The sequence below is a fragment of the Eublepharis macularius genome, chromosome 15 (genome assembly GCF_028583425.1).
Source record: "Eublepharis macularius isolate TG4126 chromosome 15, MPM_Emac_v1.0, whole genome shotgun sequence".
Classification (NCBI taxonomy): domain Eukaryota; kingdom Metazoa; phylum Chordata; class Lepidosauria; order Squamata; family Eublepharidae; genus Eublepharis; species Eublepharis macularius.
Window position 1 is genome coordinate 12490096 of NC_072804.1, and position 17056 is coordinate 12507151.

The 17056-nt window shown below is 43.4% G+C and overlaps 1 protein-coding gene across 2 annotated transcripts in view; it reads right to left on the bottom strand.

The window, feature by feature from the left end:
• The window catches only part of TBC1D19 (TBC1 domain family member 19), a 205867-nt gene that overhangs the window by 11293 nt on the left and 177518 nt on the right, over nucleotides 1–17056 (bottom strand). For both annotated transcript variants that reach the window (XM_054999858.1, XM_054999857.1), the window contains 3 exons: nucleotides 7635–7667; nucleotides 6009–6118; nucleotides 3501–3592 (listed from right to left, as the gene is read on the bottom strand). In XM_054999858.1, the coding sequence (XP_054855833.1) occupies nucleotides 3501–3592; nucleotides 6009–6118; nucleotides 7635–7667 (235 nt within the window). The remainder of the gene's footprint in view (nucleotides 1–3500; nucleotides 3593–6008; nucleotides 6119–7634; nucleotides 7668–17056) is intronic.

Consider the following 17056-nt stretch of genomic DNA (forward strand, 5'->3'; position numbering starts at 1 on the left):
GCCACCTGTCTAACCTCTCAGGTAGAGCCCTGACCCAAATCCACATGGGGTCCTCTCCCTCCTCTTCCCAGAAGCTCCACCAGACAGGCAGCCATCTCCCTATATTCACTACCCTCTCGCCCAGCTACTGCCCAGGGCCATTAGGAAAAGGGAGTTTTGTGTTTACTCCCTCTATACGCTGCCATCATTTAGTTAAATGAGGCCCATTGGGCATGATCAGAAGGCCTGATGGTCACAGGTGTGTTTTATTGAGCCAACAACTTCAGACCAGCCAGGGTTAAAATAGAAACAAGAATAACTTTTATTTACAGGATGTTAAACACTGAATGGGGTGATTCAAGCATGTGTTGACAGTGTTCTTTAAATATGAATTTATAGCCCCATTCTTTCAAAATCAGTGGATAATTACAATAAAACCGGTACTCTCAGCCAGCTTTCTCTGCTGCTCTCCACTCAGGCACCAAAACGTTTTCTCTCCAATTGCCTTAACAGATTCCAACTGACACTAGCCCCAGCATTCCATCAGCACTCATTGGCTGGAACAAGGGCAGAGCTGGAACTATTTCTGTCTGTCACAAGTTTATTGCTCCCAAACCACAGAGCGTCACCACCTTGAATTGTGCCTGGAAAGATGTAATCCTTATGACTACATCTGCCGCAAAACATTGAATCTTGTCTGGTCATCTCAAGGCTATATGCTACCTGTTTTTTAAGCTTGCAGCATTTCATGATTCAAAGCCAAAGCAGGAATAAATCAGTTTATCAACCCTTAAATGGAGAACTTATCTTGTGCATCAGGCCGAAGGTATGCAGGCACATATGCATACACATGTATGTCAACCTTGCCCCCTCTAACACGCTGAGATTTAGAAGCATCTCAGATGTTTTGACTGTAGCAACTGTATTATGATACTGCTTGCTATTCTTCACTCTCTTGCATTTGGAAAATGCACGTTACTTATCATCTACTGATGTCAAAGGCACTCCAGTAAAAGCAGGATGTTGTGTTCAGGGTTCTTGCTTTGAATACAAGGGTACAATAATACAACAACTAACATCAATTCTCTTAGAACCTTGAAGCTTATTTTTCACTTCAACCCAAAGTTTCCTGAAGATGTTAATTTAAAAAATACTGAACAGTTAACATTTCTTTATCATAACTGCTGCACTAAACGGAAGGTAACAATACAATTGAAAAATGAAGGAGAACCAGGACTGAGACCTTTTGAGAACGGACAACATAAAGACGTAATAGATACATGGGAGAATTCACCCTGTTGATGTTATTCAGATCCCTAATACTGTGTTTGTGTCACGTTTCATGTCATCATTCACTTTAATTGAAGTTTAGCTGACCTCAGTGCTGTTTTCGTACGTGCACGTGCGCACACACAAACATCACGCTAGGCAGAAAGGGGTGGAAACGATACAGGCAAACCAATCTCATTATTATAAGAAAATACATAAAGAATGACACTGCACAAGTTTAAGAAAGAAAGTTTTTACATATTACAGGACTCTTTGAGAACCCCCAAGGGTGTAGGAGGAATATTTTACCCTTTCTGGAAAAGTCCACACTCCCACGATGATGGAAGATGAAGAGAAGTTTCTGATGTCTGCTGAGGCGTTGGACAGATTAGGGCACTTATGGGGAATCCCCTATACATTTGTGGAAGCTTGAGAAAATTATATACTAATCACACTCAAAGCATTGTGATGGTTGCAGAGATGTTTCTGGCAGATTCAGGCTTTGGACAGGGCAGGGTACTTAGGGAGAATTCCCTGTATACTAGTGTGGAAATTGGGAAAACCTGAAAAAACTAGTCTCTATGTTTTTTATTTATCTCCCCCCTTTCCCTCATCATGGAACTCAAGGCACAGGGTTTCTAGGAGGGTTCCTGTCCAAGCCCTTAACAGACCTAGATCTGTTTAGCTTCTGCAAGGCTGCTAGACCAAGTGCTTTCCAACCAGAACATGCACTCATATTACAGCCCAAACTCATTACAGGGCCTGAATGAAATATTTTGAGGTATCTGTTATTTAGACCAGGGTTCGCCAACTTCTTTGAACCTGCAGGCACCCCTGGAATTCTGACACAGTGTAGTGGGTGCAGCCAAAAAATAGCTGCTGCGGGAGGAGGGGCCAGTCACAATATGACTGCTGCAGCTAACCTTCAGTCACACACTGAAGATTCTGGTGCTGTGCTGGCAGTTGCTGCCCAAAGCAACATTTTAAAAAATCTGCACAGCCAATCGAATCTCCAATAGCCAATCAAAAGCCTTGCTAGATAAAAACCCCACCTGGCCCTGCCCATTTCCTAAAAACACTTGGAGGGAGCTAGAAAAGGCGTTGGTGGGTGACATGGTGCCCACAGGCAACATGTTTAAGGACATCTGCAGTAGATGGCTTCTGGTGATGACTCTGTTCATGGGTGGTGTAACGAAATGGTTGCCAAGGGTGAGATGAGTGCTGGTTGCAGTTAATCTGTTTTAAAAAGGAAAAAAATGTTCCCCCTGAGGTTTGATGGGCTGTGGGGCCAGGGAGGGACTGACAGGAGTCTTGGTGTGGGACGCCCTTCTTCCTGGACTACAACTCCCAGCTGCCCCGGGCCAAGAAAGTGCAGGAAAAATAAGGGGTGGAGCCTGAATAGATAGACTCAGCCAATCCTGAGGAGAAAAGAGTCACCTTCTTGGTTGAAGAAGGAGAGGCTCCTGCTGCTGGGGGAAACCCGGTTGCCTGGGCCCTAAATGTGGAGGGCCAGGGAGGCAGCAGAAAGGAAATAAAAGGTGAACTTTCCCTCAGACCACCAGCCCCTTTAAGGTAGAGTAGGGAACAGTGTGGTAGGGAAAGCAGACAGCGGTCCTCTTCAGTTTGATTTTCTGCCCTATGAGTTCTGAACAGGGGGGGCGGGTCTACCCCTATGTGTTGTGCCTTTACCTGCTTGTATATAGTGTTCTGTATATAGTTATTAAATTATACTTTTTTGAATATAAAGTACCTTGCGGTGCTCTGACTACGTAACCTCCCCCACTTGGCACGCTACAGGAAGGGAGGGAGCCCGGGAGAAACGGATCAGGCCAGACCTTGTTGGGTTGCCAATTCTCCAGGGCCCAACCAAAGATTGGGTAATTCATTTCCCAGTAAGGAAATTCAGCCAGAGGGGTCTCACTGCCCCTCAGTCAGGTGGTGTACAAATCAGTGAGTGGTGGCAGCGACAAAGAGGGTGAGCCACGCCCACCAGGGACGGTAGGAGGCGGATAGCGGGGCTAGCAGGCCATTGATGGCAGCTCAGTTGCCCGGACTGAGAGCCAGTGCCCATTCCGCCACACGTGGTTTAAGGGGTCTCCAATGTCCTTATGTGCTTAATATAAACTTCTCAATTCCAGTCAGTTTCTCTGAAAATCTCTTCGAGATTATTAAAGTTGATAGCCTTGCAGTTTCACTTTTCTAGAAGGGTTCAAGCCTAAAAAGTGTACAAATTCAGGAAAAAAAGAACTTACGGTTGTGCCCCAATTTCTCGCAGATGATAAAACAGTTGTGGTAGATGCGTTTGGAGAAGGGTCTCAAACAGCAAACACAATGATACAATACCCTTGTTTTAAAACAAAGAACAAAAACATAAGCATGTCTGAAAGTACTTCTGAGTTTTAATGATCAAATGAGAACACCGTAGATAACATATACGTTACAATGAATACAATTTAAAATGCACGTAGAGCTTGACTAAATATTAAGATTTGATTCAAAAGTAGAGCATGGACAAGCCAACACTTAGTCCAGCACAGTGAGTAGATTCTATATCTTCCCATTATCTTTATGAGGATTACTCCACAGTAAAGGTATCAGTTGCAGACACGGAGGAAGTTGCCACTTAAACAGATTTTGTGTACACAGTGAAAAAACAGGTTAAAATTAAATCTTGACAATGTGATTTGGAAAGAGTCAGCCTTTTAACCCCCGACTACTCCCCCACGGGCTTCAATACAATCATACACAAACATAAAACTTTGAGACCAGGTTCTAAAAAGAGTGACTTCTTAACAGAGTCACGTAAATAATCATCCTGTTATCCGTACAGAGCAGCCGGGATAGCCCTAGCTTGCCAGAGCTCAGAAGTTAAGCAGGGTTGGTCATAGACAGTACTTGGATGGGAGGCTACCAAGGAAGACGGGGGTTGCTGCGCAGAGGCAGGCAGTGGCAAACCACCTCTGCTCATCTCTTGCCTTGAAAGCCCCATGAGAGATTGTCACACGTTAGTTGTAACTGGACGGCACTTATTAGAAGTAGTTAGAAATCTGCATTCAAGCCCTACCAATGTCACATATAAAGAAATGGCATTTCACATATAAAGCTATGTGGATCTCAGCAGTAGTTTTTTCTTGATTTTAGGACCACACAATCAGGACTGCATGCATTCTGCATTGAAATGTTGGCGTAAGACCTCCTCTTTCTGCCAGGAACCACACTTTGGAGATCCCCTAGATCCATGCACAACCCAAGGTACAGACTCACTCTATCTTTAATATCAAAACAGAGGGCAACGATCAGGCTACATGCAACAAAATGCAACTGCAAGAAGAAGCAATCTGATTCTCAGAAGAATGTTGTCACACCCTAATCAAGAACCCTTTTAAGTGACTCTCTGGTGCCTTTCAAACCCAGGCTTTGATGAATGGATGATGTTTGCAGGGCAACAGCTTGGCATTCCACACCACTCCAAAATGTCCCTTCCCATTTTGAGCTGTTTTTCGTTCCTAGTCTTCTCTTCATCACTGACATGAGACAACATCCCTTCTTCAGAACAGGCAGAATATGACAATCTCTCCTGCTCAACTTTCTTTCCACAAGCCATACCTCTTATGTCTTTCCTTCCTTCCCCACATGTCCCAGACCCTGGAGAGTTCCTGCCAGTTAAAATGAGGAGTACCGAGCTCTGTGGATCAAGGGCGTCTGGCTCTGTATAGGAGAGCTTCGTATGTTCGTATGCCACCGACTGGGAACTTCAGCAATGTGACTGAGATGAACATTAAAGGGTTTTTCTTTAAAGAGTCCCATAATGTAAGGTTTGCTTATACACTGATGCTGGGCCTTCCAAATGTCAACTATACAAAGGAATAACTACCCACGTTGTAACTTATGTCTACAAATTTATTCCTACTTTTACACACGTATATGAATCAGTTAATGAATATCATAGGAAAGAAACCACATGTAAGAATTCAACAAGTCAGAAATTACATTTGTTCAGGCGTCTGATATCTTCTCTACATTAATAACATTAAAGTGCTGTGTGCTCAAGGTGCTTCTTGTCATTCCAATTGCACGTATGAATAAAGTGCAAATGCTCATTGGCACCATACAAACACCAGACCTTATAATGCCATTCAATCTTCAAGATACCCGATATTCCAACCATGCAGTAGTACAAAGTCAATGAAACATGACAGTTGACCGTAGAAGTCACAGAATGAAAGGTCCTTGGTTATCTTCTGTGCAATAAATCAGTTCTTCTGTGATAATAACTCCTCTAACGGGTGGTCTAGATCCTTATCACGCCTGTTTCAAAAATCTCTTTTTCAAAGACTACAGTCAGTACAAATTCTTCAGTCATCTCTTCAGTAGCCAATGTCAATGACACAGGAAATGATTGTATTAGTGGCTACTGAAGAGGTGACTGAAGAATTTGTACTGACTGTAGAGAAGATATCAGACGCCTGAACAAATGTAATTTCTGACTTGTTGAATTCTTACATGTGGTTTCTTTCCTATGATATTCATTAACTGATTCATATACGTGTGTAAAAGTAGGAATAAATTTGTAGACATAAGTTACAACGTGGGTAATTATTCCTTTGTATAGCTCTTTGTATAGCTCTTTACCACGTTGCTCTCTGTGAATTGTGGGCCTTCCAAATATGGCAGAATGCGTGAATGGACATATTTTACTTTATTATCATCATCATTTTAAAACAGGAGATACAGATTAAATTTGTTCATATTAAACTTACAGAAGGATGAGAAGAGATGGAATGAAGCCTGAAGAAGTAACGCACATATATTTCACGAAATATCTGATACAGCTTGGAAGGCTCATGATACAGAAAACAAAGTGGAGCAACTGAAAGGATAAGAGACATTAGTTATCGCAAAACTGTAAAATGCTCAGATAATGACAAAATGCATAAAAAGGAAGACAGTTAAAACAAAGTATATCAGAAATTGCCTTGCTGGAGAGTGCCAAAACCTTTGTGAAGGTAAGTATAGGAAGTCAGAGCTATCGAATAATTATGATTTCTCTCTTTTTTAAAGCTTCATTCAGGTACTGATTTTATTAGCATACAGAAGAAGGTTGGGAGGTTCATGCATGAAACCCATCTTGGAAGTGGCAGTCTCACAGCTGCCTAAAGTTTACTTGAAAGACATAGTTTGTGCATAAGCTGTGCATAAGCTTCCAGTTGCACCCGCATAAACCTTGAGGCAACATCTATTGCACATTTTTATATACAGGGCTCATTTCCAGGGGGAACGCGCCGGAAAGCCATTCTGGCAGTTCCTCCAACAGTCAGGTGGCCCCGCCCACCTGACTTTTGGACATTTTAGCCTATTTAGGCCTCTACTGGGGCCGAAACGACCCGGATCTGGTTGGTGCCAGGCGGAGGAACCCTCCCCTGCACAGCACCAACCCAGTCCCAGCCGTTTCGGCCCCGATCCGGGCCCAAACAGGCCCCAAATGGCCATTTTGGGCCCACTTTCGCAAGGTTCAGGGCCAATACAGCCAGGATCAGGTCAGTGCCAGGCAGGGGAGGGTTCCGGCACTGACCTGATCTGGGCCATATTGACCCCAATCTGGGCCCAAAAGGACTCAAAATGGCAACTTTTCGCCATTTTGGGCCATTTTCTGCCAGGATCTGGGCTGAAACGGCCAGGATCAGGTCAGTGCCGGGCTGGAGAACCCTCCCCTGCCCGGTACTGACCTGGTCTGGGCAGTTTTGGCCCTGATCTGGGCCCAAATGGCCCCCAAAAGGCTATTTTTGGCCATTTGGAGCCCATTTCTGCTGGGGTCAGGGCCAAAACCACCAGGATTGGGTCGGTGCCTGGCAGGGGACCCCTCCCCTGCCCGGCACTGACCCGATCTGGGCCGTTTTGGGCCCAATCCAGTCCAAAAGGTGCCCAAAATGGCCATTTTGAGCCATTTGGCCCCATTTCGGCCTGGATTGGGGCCAAAATGACCCTGATCGGGCCACTGCCAGGTGGGGGAACACTCTCCCTTCTGGCAGCAGCCAAATCCTGGCCATTTCAGCCCAAGCAAGAGGCGTAGTATATGCTAATGATTTATGCTAATGAGTTCCTGCAGCTCTTTTTCTATGAAATGACCCATTTATATATGTTATTTTTTATATATTACATCTGTATACCAGTCTTCTAGAAACTCACTCAATAATCCACATAACGTTTCCAGGCAGTCAGTCATTCACCTAGCTTACCCAGGTCCCAGTTACATGAAGTAAGTACACTCAAAACTGATGTAGCAAAAAAAACAAAACAAAATCTCCAAACAATTTGCCACAGTAAAATAAATTGTCTTCCTTAATTCTAATTTTTAGTTCAGATGCTAGCACTGAAGAGTTACTTACCGTACATCGAAAAACCATGGAAAGGGATTACTCCTGTAAAAGAAAGATGCTTCATTTTAATAAACCATTTTTCTATGCACCTATCAGTATGGTTTCCACAAAACATTAATTTCTTCCATACGCATGACTACTTCTTTGACACTGTAGATGTTAATTGCTCCACTGAAGAAGGTAAATGGGACACAAACAACTTGTGCCCCACCAACTGAAATCCAGCCCTCCAGCCGCATGTGCTGGCCCACCAGAGGCTCGATAAAACTGGCTTTGCTCCTGGACTTTGCTTGTAAATGACAGGGGACTTGGCAAGCACCTGGGAGGATCCGCGCACAGTTAGTGAGCTACCTCAAGTCAAATCAAAAATTTTATTGCGTTAGCTCACAAGTTATAGCAAATAGTATTATTTACTGTGTTGGAAATGTGAACAAAAAAACATCTGCTGTGGCAAGTCACAAGTTGTGTAGGTTTGCCCTAGCACCCAAACCTGCTTAAAAGCATTGCAGTTTTATAACCCATTATATCTGATTTCACCATCCATAATATTATGGATTCTTCTCTGGTTCATAAGGTATTCTGCTTACTTTCAGAGAAGACATGTATTAGTTTGACGTTGATAACAGAGAAGGGCCATTAATGCTGGTAAAATTTCACTCTCCAATACTGCAGCAGTCCAACCATCTGGTATGTTGCCAGAACAGAAAACAGGGTTGCACTTATCTATAGGTGTTCTTCATCAAGTGGTCTTCTGGGCAAGCACACATTGGGACTGCACACGTGCAGGTCAGCCCATGGAGAAGATACCCAGAGCCTTCTAGAAGACTAGGAGCACCCCTCCTCCCTTTGCTGCTTTCTTGCCAAAAGCAACACACAACCAGGAGGGGCACTATTCCCTCAGTTCTCTCCATGCCTCCACCAGAGACCCCCAGAAACTAAGGTTCCAGCGAGTTCACAGCAGGGCAGGAGGGAGGGATGTGTGCCTGCACAGAAGACCACTCGATGAACAATACCTACAGATTGAGTGCAACCCTGTTTGCATCTTTGTGGCTTCTGTGGCTTACTGAAGGAGGTGGGTGTGAAGCTCTCAAAGCAAGAGGGACTATGGAGGACCACCTTCCCAACAGATGCTTAGCATCTCATTGACAGTCACCCAGAGGTGCTTCTAAAGAAGCTGGAAGCTTTCTAAAACTGTCCCTGCTAAAGCACAAGCAAGAATGCAGGAAAGAAAAAATGAGATGGAGGAAGAGCCCTGCTAGGTAACGGGCATTGAACAGTCATGCACTCAAGGGTGTGATAGCCTCTACCCACACACAAAGGAAGGGTTGTATGAGGATACTGCCAAGTCTTTCTTGGAGCCTGAATGACTAATACAACCAATAGTGTTGTGAGACATGAGGGCTGAAAGCCAACCCCTGGCAGGGAATCCTGGCCAGGGCATTGGAGACATTAACATTGTAAAACTCTATGAATGGGAGCAGGGGACATAGGTTAGAAACCCACTGTGTCCTCATTCCTCAGGTTGAAGTGCTGAACACTAAAAATAAGGCACCAGGGAGGTGCAAAAAGGTAAAACAGAGTTGCACTTACCTGTAACTGTTGTTCATTGAGCTCTTCTGTGCAGGCACACGGGACCACACATACAGTACACAGGCCTGCCAAACGGCAAAGCAAACAGCTTTAAAACTACTAAGAAACATCTGTCTCTCCAGAGTGCATGTGTGGGTGTTTTCTGCTGAAAACAGCTTGTACTTTTGGGAGATGGCACCCCTCAACCTCAGTTTCTCCTGAGCCCCTGAAGTCTCCACATAGCCAGTGAAGAGCATCAGAAAGAGGGAGAATGAGTGCCTGCACAGAAGACATCCATGAGCAACAGTTACAGGTAAGTGCAACTCTGTTTTCATTGTCTGTCTTCTGTGCAGTCCCACACGGGAGATTAGCAAGCCACATACCAAAGAGGTAGGTGTGCTCTTTATTGAAATAACAATTGAAGAACTGCCTGGCCAACTGCTGCTTCCTTTCTGTCCAGCATATCTAGGACGTAACGTCTGACGAAAGTATCTGATGATGACCATGTCGCTGCTTTACATATGTCTTGTAATGGTATCACTTTCAGGAACACTGCTGCCGAAGCTTATGACCTGGTGGAATGAGCATGTATCTCCAATCTCCCATGTATCTCCAATGGGCAAGGTAAGTTAGCTTTTTTGTAACACACCTTAATAGCCTGTGCCACCCACCAGGTGATAGTCTGTGAGGTAGCCTTTTCCCCTTTATTTGAGCCTTCAAAGCATACAAATAGTTGTACATCCCTCCTGAATGATGCCCCTACGATCTAGGTAAAACAAAATAGCTCTCTGGACTTCCAGTGAGTGCAGTGTCTTCTCAGCCTGTGATGTAGGTGATGGGAAACATACAGGGAGTACTAGCTGCTGAGACATGTGGAATTTAGCAGTTACCTTTGGAAGAAATTTCAAGCTGTCTCAGAACTATGGTTGTTGTGGGTTTTCCGGGCTGTATTGCCGTGGTCTTGGCATTGTAGTTCCTGACGTTTCGCCAGCAGCTGTGGCTGGCATCTTCAGAGGTGTAGCAACAAAAGACCGAGATCTCTCAGTGTCACAGTGTGGAAAAGATGTTGGCAGGTCATTTATATCTACTCAGGAGGGGTAGGGTTGAGCTGAGTCATCCTGTAAGAGTTTCCCAGGGTGTGGAATGCTAATGGCGGGAGGCTTCACTGTATCCTGAGGAGGTTCTTTTGCATATGGATTGGGGCTTGATGTGCTAATCTTCTCTGCAGGGCTATTGTTGAGTATAGAGTGTTTTGTTAGCCTGGTGTTTTTCAGAACTGGAAACCATGCTCTGTTCATTCTTAAGGTTTCTTCTTTCCTGTTGAAGTTTTGCTTATGCTTGTGAATTTCAATGGCTTCCCTGTGCAGTCTGACAAAGTAGTTGGAAGTGTTGTCCAGTATTTTGGTGTCCTGGAATAAGATACTGTGCCCTGTTTGAGTTAGGCTATGTTCAGCCACTGCTGATTTTTCAGGTTGTCCAAGTCTGCAGTGTCTTTCATGTTCTTTTATTCTTGTCTGGATGCTACGCTTTGTGGTCCCGATGTAAACTTGTCCACAGCTGCAGGGTATACGGTATACTCCTGCAGAGGTGAGGGGATCTCTACTGTCTTTTGCTGATCGTAGCATCTGTTGTATTTTTCGGGTGGGTCTGAATACTGCTTGAAGGTTATGCTTTTTCATAAGCTTTCCCATCTGATCAGTAATTCCTTTGATATATGGCAAAAACACTTTTCCTGTAGGAGACTGTTTTTCCTTGGTTGTTTGATTTATCCTGGGTTTGATTGCTCTTCGGATTTCATTTCTGGAGTAGCCATTTGCCTGAAGTGCGTGGTTTAGATGATTAATTTCCTCATTGAGAAAGTGCGGCTCACCTCTGGGCTAAAGGACAGAGGTCTGAAACCTGACTCCTGGCTCATTCAGAAAATTTCTCCCATTTGTATGCATATGATTTTCTTCTATTGTTTTTTCTGGCATTTAGAATGACCTCAGTTACCTTCTCTGTGAATTTGCCTATTGCAGAATTAGCCATGCTGTTAGTTTCAGTCTGGGTAAATTGTGACGTAGAACCTCTTGGCAACTGAGGAGGTCTGGGGTTAGCAATAGATGGTGAAGTGATCCCTTTGATAGCTGCATTGGGCAATGGCCAGTTGGTATGGCCAGAAAGGGGTCACTACAATGTCGTTCATTCTATCTGAATTTTGCTGACCATACGTGCAATTAGTGGAATTGTAGGAAAGACATAGAAATGATGCCCCGACCAGGTTATCTGGAATGCATCTTCTAATGATGCCCAATCAAGTCTCCCCCTGAACAAAACAGGGGGGCTTTCCAATTTTCCCTCGTTACAAATAAATTCACTTCTGGGAATCCCTATTTCTGGAACACTCGCCTTATATAAGACATTTTCAGTGACCACTCATGATTGAATGAACCTAGCCTGCTCAGTCTGTCTGCAGTGAGATTGGATATTCCTGGGATATGCAAGGCCTGCAGGGTCATGCCGTGTTCAGTGGCCCATTCCCAGGTAAGTATGGCTTCCATGCACAGTGTTCTGGAGGTCGTGCCTCCTTGTTTGGTGTAGTGGTTAAGAGCATGGGACTCTAATCTGGAGAACCGGGTTTGATTCCTCACTCCTCCACTCGAAGCCAGCTGGGTGACCTTGGGTCAGGCACAGTTTCTAGCTCTCTCAGCCCAACCCACCTCACAGGGTGTTTTGTTGTGGGGCTCTGAGTGGGTGTTGTCATCCTGAAGGGCAGTATATAAATTGAATGTTGTTGTTGTTATTAGTTTACATAAAACATTGCGCACTTGTCAGTAAGAATTTGGACATTCCTGTTCCTTACAATATCTGCGAAGATAAGTGCATAACGTATTGTTCTTAATTCAAGAATGTTAATATGTAAAGCTTTCTCCTTTCTCAATCATCTCCCACGTGTTGATAGAATCCTGCAGTGTGCCCCACAACCTGATGTTGATGTGTCTGGGGTTATCGTAACTTCAACCATCTGGGAACAAACTCTGTATCAGTAGGCAGGTAAATGTCTATGGTCCACCTGGTCAGTGATCTGATTATCACCCTAGGAATGGAGTATTTCTTATTTAAGAAGTAAACAGTCATTCGGTGAACAGACAAAAACCAAAGTTGTAACCTCTTCATATGCAACCTAGCCATTAGTGTTACAGCTGTAGTGGCTGCCAGGAGGCCCAATAGCGTTTGGATCGTCATTGTTAATTGAAATCTACAGGTAGTGAAAAGTCTGACCATGGACATTATTATCTCAGCCCTATCTAGTGGTAAGAAGAAGAAATATCGAGGATTGCTCCTATAAATTGAGCCCTCCTAGATGGGATCAAGTTTGATTTCTTGAAATTTATTACCAGACCAGGATTCTGGCAGGTATCTATAAAAATGCGTATCTGTTCTTTGAATGAATGAATGAATGAATGAATGAATGAATGAATGAATGAATGAATGTTTATTTGCAGTCAAAGACCATTACAATGGTAATTCATCCTTAACAGTCAATAGATTAATTCCAGCATAGAAGTGTAATAAGAGATAAAAAATATACATTTAGCTTTTAAAATATTAAAAGACACATTAGAATATATATATATATATATATATATAGTTCCCTGGGAACAGAAATAATCCTGATATTAATATTAAAATAGTTAAAATTGTAAAAGGAGCAAAACAGACTATGTATGGCCATGATTCTTATTACGGAATTTAACCAAATGGAGACAGAATTTGGTTATTAGCCTGGAGATAGTCGGATGTTCATCTATTAGGAGTTTCTTCAGGCAGGCCTTATCTACTTCTACAGTTGGTCTGTCTAAGAGAGGGGAAATAAACTTGTCCCTATAGACTTGATGGAAGGGACAGCGAAAGAACATTTGAACAAGTGATTCCACTTCACCAATGGAACAACAGTAGTGTCTGTCCCCGTATGGAATCTTCCTATATTTCCCTTTGATGACCATTAAGGGGATAAGTTCACATCGGGCCAGGGTGAAAGCTCTTCTACAGGATGAGACATCTAAGTGAAGGTGCTGTTAACAAGCCAGTCATCTAAATAGGGATATATGGAATACCCTTGTGTTCTGAGATAGGCCATTACTACGGCCATACATTTTGTGAATACCCAAGGGGCTGTTGACAACCTAAATGGAAGGACCTGATATTAATAAATGTTGCCTTTAAATGTGAATCTCAGGAACCTGCTATGGGAGGGATGGATAGATATATGGAAATACGCGTCTTTTAGGTCCATCACTACGACCCGTGAGTCATAGGAACTAGTTGCAGGACTATATTCAGGGTCACCATCCTGAATTTATGTACAATCACCAATTTATTTAATTCTTCGAAATCTAATATGGGTCTAACCTCACCATCTTTTTTTGTACCATGAATGTTCTGGAGTAAACCCCACAGCGAAATTCTGATGTGGGAACCTGATGTATCGCCTCTTTCTGTAACAACACTGTTAATTCAGAGTCGGGAAACATTTAAATTCAATGTTGTAACCAAACTGAATGATGTCAAGAACTCATAAATCTGAGGTGATTAAATACCAGGCTGAACAGTTCTTGGAAAATCTATTACTGAACAACACCGATTGGCCTGATTCTAGTCAGAATTGTTTGAGTTGATGAGCTATGTCCTTCTCGACTTTTGTGTTGACCATCTTCTCTGGTACTGGCCCTGATAAGGAGTATTTGGACAATTTTGAGAATACTGATATGGTTGGTAACGATAAAATCTTCCTCTATATGACTGCAGATGTCTATGCAAGGGTCTTTTTTGGTGGTAGGATCCCATAGTGTCATGTCTGGGCCCCATCTATGCCACTGTTTGATGCTGACCTGTTATTCTGAACCAGTGTTTAATGCTGAACCTTCATGTCATATTGCCAATGCCATAACTGCTTTGCTTTCACAGGCTTACTGAAGCAGCAGGTGTCTTATCTAACGACTTTGGGAGCTCTCAGTGCTTCTGGCCTTGTACACTGCTCGCTCCCATTAATTACTGTGTTTCAACTTTAATCTCCTGCTTTCTCAGTATCTAGACTTGATAGCCAAAATATGTGAGAAGATCTCAGGATGGGTTCACGCCAAAAGTTATGTTTTACTGATGGGAGGGGGGAAAGGAGTAATTGTGTTCTTTAAGAGGAATGGTTTTCCCACATGTTGCCATTCCGGTCAAACTGTTTTACTGCTTAGTTGTTTACCTTGCTTCTGAGTAACCCTATGGACATATCTGTAGAAATGAATAAAACCTTCTAACCAAGAGCCTGGATTCTTGCTGTAATGGTACAGGGATCTATCTGCCATAGCCTGTCATCCATAACCTGACACATAGGATCTTCGTGCTTCTGTGATAGATATTCATCTGTCTAGCTTGAGAATAGAGTTTGTCCTTCAAAAGGGAGGTTCTCAATCCTATTGTGTTTCAATAGGCAAGGCAGTCGAGCACAACCATGTCTTCTTAGAACGAAGGCAGAGGCCAAGGTCCTAGTTGAAAAACCCAAAGCATTTCTTCCTGCGTTGATGTGTTGATTAATAATAATAATAATAATAATAATAATAATAATAATAATAATGACAACAACATTCAATTTATATACCACCCTTCAGGACAAATTAATGCCTACTCAGAGAGGTTTACAAAGTATGTTATTATTATCCCCACAACAAAACACCCTGTTTGGTTGGTGGGGCTGAGAGAGCTCCAGAGAACTGTGACTAGCCCAAGGTCACCCAGCTGGCTTCAAGTGGAGGAGTGGGGAATTAAACCTGGCTCTCCAGATTACAGTCCCGCACTCTTAACCACTACACCAGACTGGCTACTCTTAACCACTACACCAAACTTAGATAATTACAACGCTTCCTCTTGGATAACCTTTGCCAATGTCTTCTGGTCTTTCAGTAAAGATCATTAAAGGATCTTTTCCATAGGAAAACTTGATACACCCCCATTATAGCAGTATAATTCGTAATTTTAATGTTGAGGGTCAAAAAAGCGTAGATTTTTCTACCCAGTCCATCCAGTTTTTTTACCTTCTTTATTGGTAGGGGTTGAGTGAGATCCCTGTCTTTGTTTGGCTTGCATTTCTTCCATCACAAGAGACAACTGGGGGGCGGGGATAGGTGAACAAAAATGAACAAACATCCTCTCTAGTCTTGTACAGACTCTTGACTTTCTTAGAAGGAGATAGTACTGAAGCAGGTTTCTTGCATAGAGATGTCATCATCTCAACAAACCCCTCAATTATTGGGAAGGCAATTTTTACAGGTTTCCAGAATACAAGTTTTGCAAGATTTTACCTTTGGGTTTCAGTTTGGTGGAGGAAACGTTGATATCCAAAAACTTAGCCATGTGTACCATTTTTCCATAAACAAACAGAAGTCACCTGTCGGTGAGGTGGAACTCTGTTTCATAACTGCTCTGAGGGAACACTCGGGCTTCTATCACCCTGCTCCTGATCAGATTATGTTAGGTAGAATGCCATTCATGGCTTAGGTTTGTTGTATGCCTGTCTCTGTCCTTTAGATTCTGTAAATCCACCAAAGTTAGAAGCAATGGACTCTGTTCTATATTGGTCTCCAATACTGGACATCTATGAGAGCAACATGGTCATTGAGGGTCTTGTCCTCTGGCCCCAGGAACTGGGTGCATCCTTGGTTTATTTAACTCAGAGGAATAGGTTGAACGAAGTGATGGAGTGCATGGAGTCTCAATTATCTCTACCTCAGGAGCCTTGGCCTCCTTGCCTGATGATCCTTTTCCCTTATAGGAATGGCGAGACGTGATTTTAGCCTTTTACTTTGGATGCTCAACCAACTCCAAAGACTGTTCTTCCTTAATCTTGGGCCAACCTGTTGTCAGATCCAACAGTTTGGACAAAGAAACATCCATTCCCATGGATGCCACTGCCTCACCTTCAGGTGATGAAAGGTTACTTGGGTCCATACCAGTTCGCACAGACTCAGTGTCAGATGATGCCAGTTCTGGGGCTGTTCTATCAGGCTTTGTATCTCCAGAGTCAGATGGCAGTGTCAGATCCGAGCAATCAGAATTGGATCTGAAGGGCTAACTGATCTTGAGCCGAATAATGCAGCTGGGCTTGACTCATCAGGGTCAGATCCGAGGTTGAGGCTCTGCTCGGGTCCAAGTAATTCAGTTAACTTGACAAAGTGGTGGTCTTCGCTACTTTGGAAGATGGGGCTTTTTGATGCTGAAAGAGCCTGTTCCCATAATAGGGCTTTGAGCCTCATGGCTCTTTCTGCCCATACCTTGGGAGTAAAATTTTGGTAGTGTTTGCATGCAGCTACATTATGTCCCTCTCCAAGGCAAGTGAGGCAAATGGAATGGCCATAATTGCATGTCATTTTGGTTTGCAAACAAGAGGGCTTTATCAGCCATACTTGCAATCAAGTATGTCACCAAAATGCAGCATTTTCCAATTGATGGATGAGATCTACTCCTGAGAGAAGACCATGGAATGCTGTAGAAAGAACCTCTTCAACTGGAGAAAGAGGAACTGAGGGTGAGGGATGCTGACTCCCAGAAACACAAGCTGTTTTCAGTGGGAAACATCCACATATGTGCTCTGGAGAGACAGGTGCCCCTTAGGAGTTTTAAAACTGTAGAAATCTCACTGTTTGGCAGGCTTCTGCATGCATGGTCCCATCTGAGACTACACAGAAGGCAGACAATGAACAAGGGGTTACACTCCATTCAAAAACTGAATGTCTTTGGAGATCTAATAAAGAAGAGGAAAGTTTAGAGTGTCTGAGACTCAATCATAGTCAATAGCACAAGTCCTTCCATAGCCTCAGTAGAGAATCTTTCCC